The 15,959-nt window shown below is 36.8% G+C and overlaps 1 protein-coding gene across 21 annotated transcripts in view; it reads left to right on the top strand.

The window, feature by feature from the left end:
* Positions 1 to 15,493, top strand: part of LDB3 (LIM domain binding 3) — a 120,838-nt gene extending 105,345 nt beyond the window's left edge. For all 21 annotated transcript variants that reach the window (XM_082765249.1, XM_082765244.1, XM_082765250.1 and 18 more), the window contains 5 exons: positions 5,742 to 6,042; positions 7,276 to 7,456; positions 10,153 to 10,273; positions 11,709 to 11,824; positions 13,839 to 15,493. In XM_082765249.1, the coding sequence (XP_082621375.1) occupies positions 5,742 to 6,042; positions 7,276 to 7,456; positions 10,153 to 10,273; positions 11,709 to 11,824; positions 13,839 to 13,928 (809 nt within the window). In that variant the 3' untranslated portion in view covers positions 13,929 to 15,493. The remainder of the gene's footprint in view (positions 1 to 5,741; positions 6,043 to 7,275; positions 7,457 to 10,152; positions 10,274 to 11,708; positions 11,825 to 13,838) is intronic.
* The last annotated feature ends 466 nt before the right edge of the window (positions 15,494 to 15,959 follow it).

Here is a 15,959-nt window from a genome sequence, read left to right as displayed (position 1 = left end):
ATAAATGCATTTGTAAAATAGCCTAGTGCACCCTTTTAGGAATCCCAGGGCACTTCGGAATTGATAAACCATCTGGAAAATGTATATGTCAGGAAGGAGATGAAATAAGTAAAGTAGCCTTTTTGCAAAATAGATAAGGCCATATATTGAACCTCTAAAATTCAGGCTTATATTTGGAATAAAGAGTGACCTGTTAAAATACTTATGCTATGCTTCCGTTTCCCACAGATTCAATTACTGGAGGAATATATTTGATTATTCATTTGTGTGGAAAATATGCTCCTTGATGTTATTTAAATCCCAGTTGAATTGATGTGTCACAAATGGAGTGAACTTCCAAAACCATTGATGACCAAAATGTGAGCCTTCAAAATGAACAAATTACATGAGGCAACAATATAAGTCTAAATGCAGTTCTGTTTCAAATTAAATTTGTTCTGACCTTAGCAAGAGAACTAAAAAGTTGATTTATATTTTGACAGTCAAGTAAATATGAAAAGGCCAACAATTCTAACAATCTTAAACTGTTGGTGTTTTTTTTTTCTGTAATGCTTTGTATTTGGACCTACTGAAATTAAACTGTTAAATTTTAAAAATTAAATGTTAAAATTTTACTTAAATATAAAACAGATTGATTTATCTTTGTATTTATTTGTATAAAAAGGTGGGAAAAAGCCACTTCAGAGCTCTAACAAGCTATTTAGGGGTCTCAGAGTCAGTAAGTTTCACTTTCTCCTCATTTGATTTTGGTGTGTCAGCATATACTGTTCTCACTGAAGTCAAATGTTGTTATTTCTGTGGTGCAAAAGAAGGAAAGATGAGAGGATTTACTTCAGTATGGCTCAGAGCAAACTGGCATGTCAAAGTATCTCCTAAATAAACTGATTAATATCAAATCACACACTTATTTGGGGGGAAGTGTAAACTGGTTTACACAAACCTGCCACAGAAATAAACTAGAAGGTATATCTATTAAAGAAGAAGCTGACTGTTGAATTTGACTTGGAATAAGAGGCAATGTTTTTACTCTCCACTGTGATGGGCATCTTCTTTGCAATACCTTATATCACTGGTTTTGGGCCCCATTGCCTCACAATGATGGCTTTAAATGCACAGTATGGGAACTATGTTCTGTGTTGCTATGTATACAGTGAACTCATTTCAGATGCATGTATTGTCTGCCTGCATGTGGGAAATTCTTATTTTGAAGGCACAATGAAGATATAATGTATTCCAGAAGACAAGAGAAAATTCAGAGTAATACATAGTGTGATAAATTACAAATGCAAATAACAGTAAAGAGTTGGCAGAGAAAGAAACAGTAAGTCTCTCTGTGTTTTTTAGAAGTATAGAATAGAATAGAACAGAATAGTTCAGTTGGAAGGTACCCACAAAGATCATCAAGTCCAATTGCTTGACCATCTCAGGGCTAACCAAAAGTTAAATTACTGAGGGTATTGTCCAAGTGCTTCTTGAACACTGGCAGGCACAGGGCATCAGACACCTTGCTGGGAAGCCTCTTACAGTGTTTGACTATGCTCACGGTAAAGAAATTTTTCCTCATGCCCAGCCTGAGCCTTCCCTGGTGCAGCTCGGTGCCACTCCCATGTGTCCTGCCATCAGTGACCAGGGAGCAGAGACCAGCACCTCCCTCTGTGCTGCCCCCAAAGGTAGTTGTAATGAGAAATTTGAGATGTACGGTAAGGGATTGTAAAATACCTTTATAATTAAACCCCAAAGTGACAGACACATGAGGTAACAGGGATTTTATAGAATATTGATTTTTTGTTTGGTACCTTTTTCAAGTATTATACATTTAGCATAGTAGCACTTCAAACTGGTTTCAGAATGTGAGCTGTTTCTAAAAGACCGCTGCAGTTCTGAGCAACCGCAAACTTGCTGCTTGGGAAGAAATAGAGTAAAAAGTGTTTCCTATGTTTCCTGTCACTGACAGATAAGATCCACAAAGGCTGTTAAAAATTTCCTCATCCAATGTTGTCAATGCATATAAATTCTCCTACAGTGTAAAATGCAACCTTGTTCTGAGAAGACCAATTATTCTCAAAGGATGACATATGAGACCACAAAATCCATCTTTTTTCTTCCAATCTCAGGCCTTTGTCTAACTGCACTCTCACTTAGCAAATTTTCTTTTAGATTTTTATTTGTTTAAAACCACTGTGAGAAAAGGCTGAAATAACGGATATAACTATAAGGATTTGCAGTGGAAAATTTAGCAAAGGGATGCCTTTATGGTAGCCCTCAGTGTTAATGGGAATGAAATGCCTTATTTCCCTTAGTATTCCAGGCCAGCAATTTGCAGATTAAAACACCTATCAACAGCCCCATGTGTACAATATCCAGAAACCCAAATCAGTCACTAAGAAGGTCTACAAGACTACTTTAATATGGCTCAGATTGAGGTATAAGTGGATTAAATCTTGTTTACACTGAAAATGATCTCAAAATGAAACTGAATTGCTGAGTTTCTTGCTCAGATAGGAGTATAGGAGATAGGATACTCCTCAGATAGGAGTATATCATTGTTTACACTATGAAGCGAGGAGAGTAACACTTTGACTAAGCTAATTCTGCTGGAAACTTTCTGCTGCTAAAAATCTATTTTTGTTCGTATAGGGAGATCTTTACCCTTCTCTGTCCTACAAATTTCATAACATGTTATTAACAGGCACACATTTATTTTCTGAGCATGGGCCACTAGATGGCAGAAAGTACCTGCATCTTCCAGCTTGTACTCCCCCCCCCCTCCTCCCCCCCGACAACAACAGTGCTTTTATATATTCTAAGCAGTGTAGTATGTGAAACTAAAGCATTTGAAACTATCCAAATCTTTACGTTACTATATGAATCTTTAGATTTTTTTATTCTGGAAGGAAAATATCCATTGACAGTAAATTAAGAGCTGATTAAAAGAATTTCAAATTCCTCAGTAGCAAGGAATCAGTTTTTTTCTGTGGCTGTTAAGAGACCTCTTCTACAACTTTCCCAGGATAACAATAGTCCTATTGTTTCTCTCCTACTATGAGAGAATCTGAGGGCTCAAAGAAACCAGGTGATAGAGTTCGAGTTACTGAATTATTTAAAGTATTCACTCTTGAACAGTTCAGCATCAGCAGATAGAATACTGATATTCTGAGAAGCTGTTCTCTGACATACTGAATGTTAGTGCTTGCTAGCAGCAAAGAGCATCTCTTATCTGCTGCATATACATGTATGTTGGAAGACTTCAGAAGTACATAAACATGAAAAGTGAATTTATATGGCAGTAGCTGCTAAGAAAAAAACTGTTCATAACAGATTAGAGATATAAGACAGATAATAATTCTCTTTTAATAACAATAGCTAAAATCTCATAGTTAGTGAAACAGGTCTAATGTATGGCAATGAAACTATTTTAAAATTATTCCAGCCTGCTCACATGGAGAAAATGTGGTAATAAATCCACCCTTTAAAATGAAATGATAATGGCTGAAAAGTTAGTTAACTATGGAGAGATCAGAGCAGTTGCAAATGCCCAATATTTGTCATTTTTCAATAATTCCCTTGGCATCTTCTTTTAGCAACTGTGAGAAGAAAAAATTAAAAAACAACAACAACAACAACAAACTGTTGCTTTCCTTTTACAGTGACAAGTGGAAAAAGTAGTGAAAAAGAAATAGATGAAGGTAGAGAGAAAGACAAAGACCCATCCTTCAAAGGAGTCTAGATGAACTTGAATCTAGATAAGTCATATGCTGTCTACAATGGGTAGAATAAACAAACAGGGAAAAGTCAAACAGAACATTGATATTATGAGATGTAGGGTGAAAAAGTGGAAAACTTACTAAAGACGATCATTAAACAAAACAAACAAACAAAAAAGACATAAAAATGACAGCTGGCCTGCATTCACTTTTGGATCTCTTTATTTGAATATCTGACCATTTTGTTAGGCCCTCTGTGGTATACAGTGTCTTACTTTGCATGAACGAGAATTGGCTCTTGGGGGAGGGAGAATCCTTTCACAAAACTGAGTGAGCTAGAAGTCACCTTATTTAATTACAGAGCCTCATAGGTAGGAGCCTTTTGAACTCACCAATTAGAGATGAAATATTGCCTTCTAATTTTGCCTAGCTTAATACCATAGTATATAAATAGCAACAGCCCCAGGGTTAAAAGAGATTGGATATAAACTCTCTGTTCTGAAATCTTTAAATACTGTTTACCATTCCCAAGTGAAAAAAGAAGCCTCAGGCTAAGGTGGGATACAGTTTTATGAAACAGAAAAATTGTTGATGCTGTTGTATAATAAAGTTTTATCGAGAAAGTGCATTAGATTCAACTCTGAACTCAATAAAAAGAATAAAATGAGAGATCATGAGGGCGATCCCAGTAGATTCATCTATATCTACTTCAAGCATGCCAATAATCAGCGCATGTTATTCTATGTGGTAGAGTGTGAACTAATGGAGGAGTGTTAAGTAGAACATAATCTTATCACCACTTTATTGTCTAGAGAGATCTGTCTGCATTCTGAAACCTTTTCTTGCTCAGAAAAGCTTTCTACCTGCAAGTCCCTTAAAATTATAAATCTTGTATCTGCTCATCACTTTATTGGCACTGTGATTTACTGTGCAGGAGACCTGGCTTCTGTTCCCAAATCCCCACTCTCAGATTTAGGCAAAACACTTCAACTCTCCAAGCTTCTGTTCCTCCTCAGACTGACAATCCTTCACTTGTTTTCTTTGCAAAGGAAAAACTGCTTTTAGTGCTCGTGTACTTGGCAAAGTGAGGCAGTTTCTCAGGCAGTAACTTCAGTCCTACACAATGCTAGATCTGATGTTTTGAAAAGAGCAAGGGCAAAGGGAAAACTCAGTATGTACAGGCTCTAGTTTCTGCTTATTTTTATGCGATAAAGCTCCACCCAAGATTAAAGCCTGGTACATACAAACACAGAGGAGAGGCAGTCTCTGCGCTGAAGATTTTATCTGATTGTCAAAGGGTGGAAGAAAGGAAGTATAATATTTCTATTTTATACACGGGAACTGAGGCACAGAGATACTACACTTCGCTCAAAGATATACAGGAAATCTGTGGCAGAGCCAAGAACAGAGCTGAGATCAGTTATAACCACAAGCCTGGCCTTCTTCTAAGTGCTGTTGCCTTTGTCTTGCTGGTCATGTGAGCTGAATTCGCTCCCTCACTGTTGCTTCCAGTGCTCTCTATCTCTGTGCTCCGTGTGAGCCTATTTTTCTTCAGAAAATAGGAGTATAACTTTCTACAAATGATAAATAATAGTGACATCTGTGGAAAACACTGCATTTTAATGAATATAATGAGATCAAAATTTCAGCATAACTTCTTATTGAAATTATGGGGAATTCTGTCCAAAACTTCATTACGTGATCTGCTCTTTCAATTTTAAACCTGTCTTAAACACACTACACAGCAGCCTTCTGAATTATCACAAAATTCTCATAGCCATTCCTATTAAAAAATGAAGAGAGATCTTTGAAAATGATTTCCATAAAATCTGTAAAAGCCAGAAGGCAAACATTTCTGTAATGCCCATGGATTAAAAGCCAGTGATTGGGCTGAAATCCTTGGCTTCGGTCCAGAATTAATGAATGATAATGGGACAGACCATAATTAATTGTCATCTGAAGCTTTGGTTATTGTTTTGCTATTGGAAGAGAAGACTTTAAAATACTTTTTGGTTTCTTTTGGCATGCTTAAAACAGCACCAGCACCAGTTCATTCCTACACCCCTGCCAACACTGAGCCTGCAAGCCGTCCTCCCTGGGTAACGGATGACTCCTTTTCCCAGAAATTTGCACCTGGAAAAACTACCACCACTGTCACAAAGAACATCCTACCGAGGGGTGCTCCAGTACCATCTCCTGCCTCAACTCCTGCTTACCCATCTCCAGTTTCAGCTTCTTCCCAGGCTCCTGCAGTAGCCCGGGGAACAATTCAGAGGGCTGAGCGTTTTCCAGCCAGCAGCCGAACTCCTCTTTGTGGGCATTGTAACAGCATAATTCGGTAAGGTCATGAGGTTTTGGAGAGGGATGAAGCAGAAAAGAAAATATCACAGGGAGACTGGTTATTGTATGTTAATATATAGTACCAGAGCCTAAGACTCAGTTAAATTACCCAGCAGGGATGTCTGTTGTCTGCTTCATTAATTTAACATTTCCAGAACTCATTTAGCTATTGTGTGGTTCACTTTTTATCACTGCAAAGTTATACGTGCTAATTGTTTGTTTCACGGATGCTGTGGCAAATCACTGTTTTTTAAACAAATTTCTGGTTCCTACAGTAGTCCTTGAAGGAGGTACATACCACTATGTTGGGAGAGTTGGGGGGCAAGGGGAGCATGGTAGAGAGAAAAGGAATGAGACATCATTTTGGAACAGCAGCCAAATGTAATTGTTGCTTTTGTGTCTGGAGAAAGATAATGCCTACACTTTATTACCAGTGATTCATAGCATGCTTCTCCCTTCTCTCCCAATTCATTCTGCTGGACCAGTGCCCAGTGTTACCCTGTAGACTGCTAAGCAACTTGAAGTAGACCATGTTTAATGCAGTCTTACCCACTAAAAGGAGCTAGTTTTGTGATGTGGAACTGATGCTTGTCATCTTTTATATATTCTGAAATAAAAAGTCTCCAGTAATAAAAGAATGAAATCCTGATAGCTACACCTAATTACAATCGAGAGTAAATCACCAAAACCAACTTGTCTTCCATACAATAAAACAGCAAGTTGTCATCTGATAGTCTAACACTTCTAGTACATGCAGGATGCAGCAGTCTCTCAAATGAAAAGAAGGCAGGAGGCAAGAGCTCTTGTGAGATGTAGGTGGGTAGGTTTGGAGATTTGCCTGCCTTTTCATACTTACAAATAGTATCTTAATCTTCTGTCTTTACATACTTAGGTCTTTTCCTGTTGTTTTTGCAGCTGGTCACAAAGATCACTTACAGCTTTGCAGATACAAAAACAATTGACTACTTTTCCAACACTTGTTTATAAATATATGTGTCTATTATAAATATATTTATAATATATGTGTCTAAACAATAATGAAATATTTTAACCAGTTGGCAAAGTGTTTTAGTAATAATCTTGAAAAGTACCATTTCTGGTCAGGTTTTCTTTTAATATGTACCTGCATAGTTTTCCATTGTTTGTTACACATGGATGCAGTATCTAGCAAAATGGGTTTGTAATCAGTATCACTCAATACCTTTGCAATACAAATTATTTTTTTTTACAGGGGTCCTTTCTTGGTCGCCATGGGTCGCTCTTGGCACCCAGAAGAATTCAACTGTGCTTACTGCAAGACTTCCTTGGCTGATGTGTGCTTTGTGGAAGAGCAGAATAGTGTGTACTGTGAGCACTGTTATGAGCAGTTCTTTGCACCTACTTGTGCCAGGTGCCACACCAAGATCATGGGGGTAAGCAAGAGAACCATTTCTCCAGTTACATGGTTCACTGAAAACAGAAATAATTCAGACTGTAGACAATGAATTCAGATATTGTTTTCTTTTGCATAATAATTTCCTAGGCTGTTGATAATTTCAGAATGAAAAACATATTTTGTAACAAATTTTATGTATCCAAAATCAGGGATATTTCTGTACTTTATTCAACTCTTAGAATGTGTAATCCAATTACCATCTCTCAGGTGTAAATACATAACACTTTCTGGATTGTTCTTTGCTAATGAACATACAGCATATTTCTCTTATCTGTCTCTTCCTTATTTTTATGTAAGAGGGACTTGAATAGGGATGTTTTTATACAAGACTTAGTCTAAAGCTCCATGGAGAAGTCAGGAATCTTGAAGAGGCCGATTGCTCTTGCTGCACCTCACTGTTAGCTAACAACACGGATGCTGAGAGGGATTCTGCTGACCTCTTCTAATTAAGAAAATAAAGAGTAAATAAAAAGATCTGAATTCCAGTAAGGAAAAAATAGATGCCTCTTTTTTTTCTGAGTATACTCATGCCTAGATGCAACTAAATATGCTCTACACATACCGCAGATGGCAGTGAGGCTGGACTACTGCAAGATACTTTTAACATTGTGTTTATGCATGAAGTTACAGTGAAAATATGATAAGATTCTCTTAAATGAGGAAGCAAGAAGTACCATGCTGGTTTTTACTGCTTTGCTGTAATCTTTTGATATCTGTCTAAATAGTGGTATTGACAGAGTAGATGTTTTTGCTTTTCTCTGCAACTGCCAATTAGGGATGGCAGTCTTAGACATTTATGGTGAAGCTCTGGCTCCAACCAAGTCCTGTTTGCTGCAGCAGTAGGAGTAATTTTGCAGCAGAGTACTGACTTAACTTATCTAATTAATGCTGGCGCAAATCAGTTCCCCATTATGGATTTTCATCAGGAAAATAGCAAAGATGCCAGCTGCCTCTATTTATATTAATAAGATTTCTCAATCTGTTTTTTGCTTCTTAGCTCAGTGAGGTTCATAAATGGATCCAAACCTGTTTATCAGTGATAACTGTTTTGCAAACAGTAACAGAGGTTAATGAATCTCAATGGTGATTCTCTAATGATCTATATGGTAAACATAAATTAGACAATTTTGTCTATTCACTGGATTGAAAGCATGGAAATAGATTTCAGTCCCTTTTGTCTTAGTCAATGGAGATTTAAAATTGCTCAAAAGAGAATCAGAATCTAGGTATTTAATCAGAAGCAACACAAAATTAGATCTAGATTCTCAGCTGCTTTAAATCAATGTTTCACTGAAGTTAACAAAGCTAAATAAAATTATTCCAGTTGAGCATCTGGTCCTTTGACATCTGGACAGAGATGCGCTGTCAAGTATACTCTTGGGCACAAGTACAACTGACAAATTAGCAGGTAACTATGCATCAGAGCTCAGTACAACAGCTTTTGGACTTGCAGGACTTCTGTATGACAATATAAAAATGAGTAGAGATTGCTCTGTACTGGATGGAAAAAAGAAACTGATAAAATCTGTTTTTTCTGCTTAAGGTGCATATTATATAGATAGGACTAAAAAGGGGGGTTAGTCAGAGTCTGGCTGATGACTCTCTCCATTAGTTCAGGTGAACATACACATTCATGAGTACTGTAAGCTGATACTCATGCCTGAAGTTGTTAAACACTTGCATTGCTTCCAATCATTTATTCCTATCCCATGTTATCCATTTCTTGTTGTTGGATAAACTTTTGTGTGGCTATGCACACGACTAAAGAACTGCTAAGGGTTAAGGTAGCCTGATAAAGAAAGGTCTGTTCCCTGGTTTAGTCACACAAATACTTGTTCATGAGCGTGGTATCTGTGTAGGGGAGGAAGAAGCAATTGAGCATGGTAGGAGTCTAAGGACATCCCATTTTGGTGACAGAGACTTACAGTTGCTTTACAGTGTTTGCAATTACACAGAGCATGGCTCATAACAAGCATGTGTAAAAGTGTTTAAAAACTGTGACCTGTACACAATCAAGCTTTTTTTTTTTTTTTTTTTTTTTTTTTCTGTAGAGAGTATCAGTTGTGGGGATTTTGCTTTTTTTGTGTGATGAACACGTGGCCTAGGAACACACATGCAGACTCTTTTAGACTAATCACATAAATTAAAATCTAAGAACTTTTTTTTTTTTTCATTTTCACATTAGTTTCTAAAGAGTTCTTGTGAGAGTCTTGAAGAAATGAGTACATAATCTAAGTTGCTTTGAAAACATCAGACTTAAATCACCTATCACTGGCATGCATTTCTTGGTCTTAGAGATAAAATTGTCCTTTACAACTTAATTAACAAATCACACTCTTGCATCGAAGAGTTCATAATGTTAAAACAATGGAGAAAAAAAATGAAATCTTTGTGCAAAGTATTTCCTGCAACAGCAGCTAGGCATGTTGATACAAACAGCTGGCTGAACTGGTGGTTGTTTCTTTTTGGCAAATATATTGCTCTAGAAAGTTTGCAGTCCAATTTCCTCTCTCTTCCCAAAGGAACTCAGTTTATGTCACAGTAATTTCTTTTGAGGAAAGAAACTGGCTGATACAGAAGTTAAACGTTTAGAACATCTCTGCCTTGTATTTGTTCTTCAGTAGGTAGTTGCAGTGCATGCTAGTCTGCTGGAGATTTTCGTTTGTTTTACAGGAAGTGATGCATGCCCTAAGACAGACTTGGCACACGAGTTGCTTTGTCTGTGCCGCTTGTAAGAAGCCTTTTGGGAATAGCCTCTTTCACATGGAAGATGGAGAGCCATACTGTGAGAAAGGTATGGCAAACGGGACACTTCTGTTTAGTAATCATGTACTTTATGTTGTATGGAAGCAACATACGAATAAAGCAATTGCTGAATAAAATAAAACCGGCTACCCATCCAGAATGGATCTTACTTCCCCTGCCTGCATATACAAATGATTCCTTCTTGGTATTTTTCTCCACTTTGTGATAGACTGGCAGAGTGCTGGTCTTTTTGCCTCTATGTTCCAGAGCACCTTACCTTTCATTTCTCTCCCTCCACTTTTGCTCCTGTCCCCCATGCTTTGCCTGGTAGATTCTATTAACCAGAAAGCTACATATTACAGGGGCAAGAAACTCTTCTGGTAGTGCTTCAATACAGTATGTGTGGTTTGCTGCCCCTATTTTCTCTACTACGCTGTTTTTAATACTTCTACTCACCCCTACAATTGATCAACATATGAAAAGAGCTCTGCCCAGATGTGCAACACATGGTAGTACAGATTTTGCTTTTTGAGTGCTGGAATAAATGAACTGCTTCTTGCCAACTAAGATCAGAAAAGGTCAGGATTTCCAAAAGTATAGAAAGAGTAATATGGTTTAATAACTGGAGCTTGCCATGCAAGTGAGTTGCCTGACAGGGTCAGGAAGCAGGCAAAGGTTAAACTGGTATTCCCACTGTAAGCTCAGCCTTATCCATTTAACATGCTTCTGGCCTAGTTCTCTCTGGAGATGCAGTCTTTATGGTTGTGCAAATCAAGTTTTACATAACAGAGTAACTCCTAGTGAAGAATGAAAATCCTACAACATGACTGACTTGGTACCTACCCTTTAAAGTTGGAGGTTTTCCCATAGCCTCTAATTACTCTCAAAAATTCCATATATCTTTTGAGTTTTTGCTATTCTTTTCCAAGGCAAGGTAATTCCATATTGGACATGATATTCAAAATAAAAACGTATTAAGCAGCCAGTACGGGGTTTCTGTAATGTTCTTTCTTAATGCAGAAAAAGCATAGCATTTCAACATTAAATAGATGACATAAATCTACTCATGGAAACTTAAACTATGCTTCTACACCACCCTTAAAGTTAACGCTTACTGGCCATTAGGTTGTACTTTGTATGACCATATTTGCCCGTATAAATAGCTTCCACATACATTAAAGCTAATGTAAGACTAATGTGAGAAACATAACTTTGAATTTGATGCACTTTTTATGCTTGTTCTCTGTGTTTGTGGTGACAGCTTGTAGTTCTGTACTGACATAGGGTGTTGCACTGAATTTGTATTTAAATAATGAAAAAAGCAGCTTAGAATTTCATTTGGGGAGGGGTTCGCTGAATGTAGTAAGAAACTCTGGGCAAAAATAATAAAAATTATTCACTGGAAACTTTATTTCTCTTGGGTGTAATAAGATTATGTTAAAGAATTTGTTCTAAATTAATTGTTTCTGTTTGTTTGTTTCTAGATTATATCACTTTGTTCAGCACAAAATGCCATGGCTGTGATTTTCCTGTTGAAGCTGGAGATAAATTCATTGAAGCCCTTGGACACACTTGGCATGACACCTGCTTCATTTGTGCTGTAGGTTTTATACCAAATACTATCTAATTTCTTTATACTTATGATAAAAGTTGTTAAGTAACATTAGAAGATCTGGAAGCAGAAATGACTAACATATGCCTGAGGATGCAGAGGGATTGAATTTCATTTTTTACTTGCAGATGGAGTGGAATGGGAGTCATTTCTCTTCTCCTCTGTAAACTTCTATTAGAATTATTAAGTTTGACCATCACAAGTGGGTGCTTTTTAATAAAGCATACAATTTTAGAGAGTCTGTATGTACCGTTACATATAGCACTATTTGCTATTATTCTTTCTAGTATTTACCAAATAAATATAAATCAGGATATAGAATAAATTAAAACCATACTGAAGAGGATAGCCATAATTTTACAAAGCAGCACAGTTTACAATTCCATTCAGAATGCTTGATGAAACTTGCAACAAGGAGTCTGTTTAGAGAGTGAACAAAATGAACAGTAATGAACAGAGAAGTTGGTCATGCTCTTCAGTCTGTGGTGTGCGTACAGCTATATAGTGTGGCTGTATTCCCACAATGCACACAAAGCAGTAAAAGCCATATGATAAATGGTACTTTTCATATAGATCTAATGCAGCTGTGCTGCTCCCCAGTGTATTGTTCCTAAGGTAATAATAGTTCGAACATCTAATTAGTTAAAAATAGTATGTTGGCCACACCACAAGTGAGAATTTCTAATGTTTGTTAGACTTTAAAATTCAGGTTGAAGAGTAGGAAGTATAAAAATGTCCATAAATATCTTAGGCTAAGCTGGCTACTGGTCTTTCAAGGGTACATGAAGTGAGTAGCAGCACAATGGTGTTCTGTGAATACGGAAATATCTTTGAAATTCTAACATGGAAAGCAATACCAAGACAGCCATTTTCCTTCACAAAATAAGAGCTATTAGTCACTTATAGAAGACATTTTACCTGAACGCTTCCTGTTCTTTTTTGCTTGTTCATTTAACTGGATCCTTATGTATTTATTTAATTAGTAACCCAGTTTTTAGTAGAGGTGAAATCTGTTTCATTAATGCAGTTCTCACAGCTGTTTTTGCAGGAGCTAATTTTAGTTTCAGTCAGCTAAAAGTCATATGCAAATAAACAAGTGACCTTTTCTGATGTGCTTTTCCTTATATCCATTCACATGGTTTTCCTTTCACATGATGTGGCACATCACTAAGGTCTTAAGCCTGCCATAAGCATTTGGGACAATGTTATTATTCTTGCTCCTAGATTCTGATGTACTGGCTTCCTTAAGTGGTTCTGGTTAACACTGACCTTGCAAGTGGTGTTGCAGTGCCCTGTGTGGGTATCCATACAGTTCCAGGGCAGTTAAAACTGATCTAAATCTGGGCTGTCCCGCCCTCAGCCATGCATTTTCACATGCTTTATGTCAACACTGGCACTTATGCAGCCAGGCAGTGAATTCTATTGGTTGAAAAAGAACCTGGTAAGAAGTAATTTGTTTTCAGTGCTATCATCTGTCTGAATGACTCATTCCTTGGTCACATAAACACCAATATTAGAACAAAGTACTGAGGGGAATGAGTATCTGTTGGTACCATGGCAGGGTGGTACCCCTGGGACCATAGTAGCTAACCAGAGCTGTTAAAATTGTAAGATTGTACATTACAGGAATCAGAATCCAGGTCTTAAAGTCTGAGCCAGCTACATGTGCTTGAGTGTGCCACTATTTGTTGAGGTCTGCATAGGCACTATGGACATGTCATGCTGAAGACGGTTGGTCTTAATAGAAACTAGTGAACTTAGTGGATAGTGGTGGCAGGAAAATACAGAAGTGAGAGCTGATACAAACCAAGATCTAACTTCAGCATGGAGTAGGAAACCTGCCAGGGGAAATCAAATGTACTTCTGTATTGTCTAGACATAGTCAAAGAAACATGTGGGCAGAAAAAAAATACAGTTCAAATTGATAATCACATTTCTTTCTTTTTCTCTTTCTCGCTTTTTTTCCTGTGTGATTTCTGATTGTGTTTATTATTAATTCTAGGTATGCCATGTGAATTTGGAAGGTCAACCATTCTATTCCAAGAAGGATAAGCCACTGTGCAAGAAACATGCCCATGCAATCAATGTTTAAAAAAAGATTTGGAAGTCAGTAATGTTGGGAAAAAGTGATGACTAACTGGGCAATTACAAAGTTAATATCCATGACTAGCATTTCTCTTGGTAAAAGCTAGGAAGTTGACACTTCTGAAGTTTAATTTTAATCTCTTTCTTATAAGCAGAACATGCATTTGCATGGTTCATACAAAAACCTAATGAATAATCAAAAACAAAAGAACTAGTCAATTTGAAAATAGATTATTAGCTCAGCAGTTTGGAGAAATATTGACTAAAACCTGTAACATAAAATGTAATATAGAAATACAGTTTCAAATGAACTACCCACTGCGGTTTTACTGCTTAGACCACACACTAGTGTTTAAGAATAACAGGAAAAGTCCTTTTTTGTAATAACTCATTTTCTTTCCTACAAAGAATGAGTAAGTGCTACATGAACAATAATATGTAGAACCAAAGGCCATAGCTTTCAAAGGGAAATAAATAGGCTAGGGTTTTCTCTATGAAAAGTGTGTGCTATTCCATTATGTTGTGGTGCTACCTCATAGCATCAAATACTTTAGATTCTTTCCAAATAAGAAGTTTGCCTTGAATGCATATGTAGCTGGGAGTCTAGGAGACAATGACTAACTTAGTTTGAGAATAAAGTGGAAACAGAATTAATTATCTCCTTCCACACCGCCGTAAGATTGAGAAAAGCAAGTTGGGTCAACCTTGCTAGTGCACTGGGTTTTTACATGGGTGGTAGATACCTCACTTTTAAATCACAATGGAAAAGGGCATCTGGCTTTTCCAGCTTGCTCTTAAATTGAATGGAATAGGGCTGGCTGGAAAGGAACTATGGCTGTTAATTCAAAACCAGATTGCCTTTCCTCTTGTGGAAAAAAAAATATGGAAAGTTGCTTTGGTTTCTAATTCCCATTGATATCAGTGGGAAATTGGAATCTACATCTGGATCTTCACATTGATTAACAATGATGACTCACTTCCATCTACTACAACTAGGAAATGGTAAATAGCTTGCAAAAGTTCCCTACTCTATCCTACAACTTTCAAGTTGCTCAAACGTTTATCAAACTTTTTTTTTTTTTTTTTTTTTTTTTCAAAAGAGCAATACTTGTAGTACTGGTAATGATTTTGAATTTTTAATTTTAAACATCAATGACTTTCGCATTGGAGACAACAGTCTAATAGAAAGTGGAATTAAAATGGAAAGCCTGATGACTATTCAAGTTTTATTAATTTGTTTAAATGAGAATTGTGATTGTGTGTTGACAGCTTGTAGTACTGACAGTTTTGAATTAGTATTGGTGAGGCTGAGTTCTGTGGGCCATGTTCTGGTACCACCTGCACCCTCTTGTACCTTCTGTTTTGAGTAACCAGGAATGACTTGGCATTGTCTGCCTTTTGCGTCCTATAGGTAATGCCCATTTTAAGAAAATAGGTCTTTTTAGTGATGAAAAATTATCCAAAGCTTTAGGGAGAAGTGGGGGAAGGAGGAAATAGAAGAAAATTGGGGTTCTAAAATATGAATTAAGTTAGCTTGGAGGCAGTCCACATCTTGGAAAAAAAAAATAACAACCTAAACTGCCTGTGGCAATTCTGAGATGTATGACCTGAGTTTATTCAGTAGGTATCATAGTTCTCACTGATCTTAGCAGTGATCTGATCTGGAGTGCTACTGGGTCAGATTTTTTATGCATGAATTATTCTAAAATTACTACATTATATGCAAAGCCTTTTGTTTTTCTATAGCAAACACATTTTCTGTTTTCAGTCAGTGCTGGGCTGCTGTAAATCTGATTCCATTGATCACGAAATCCAAAGCTCTGGGTTTATAATGTTCTCCAGAAGAATTAACTGTAATCGTGGAAATTAAATAATTCTCAATCGTATTTAACTTCATTACATACCTTTTTAAAACTGTGAGACAATTCTATATTTCCTTTTAATTTTTGAATGCCATGAACAAAATTGTATGAATTATTCTCTATTATTTAAGAGAATTTGTATCAGCATATTATATACTAAGACTGCATTGAAGATG

The sequence above is a fragment of the Aythya marila genome (assembly GCF_965140915.1).
Source record: "Aythya marila genome assembly, chromosome: 7".
Lineage (NCBI taxonomy): Eukaryota > Metazoa > Chordata > Aves > Anseriformes > Anatidae > Aythya > Aythya marila.
The sequence above is the reverse complement of the archived record's forward strand: the minus strand, read 5'-3'. Positions and strand labels throughout refer to the sequence as shown.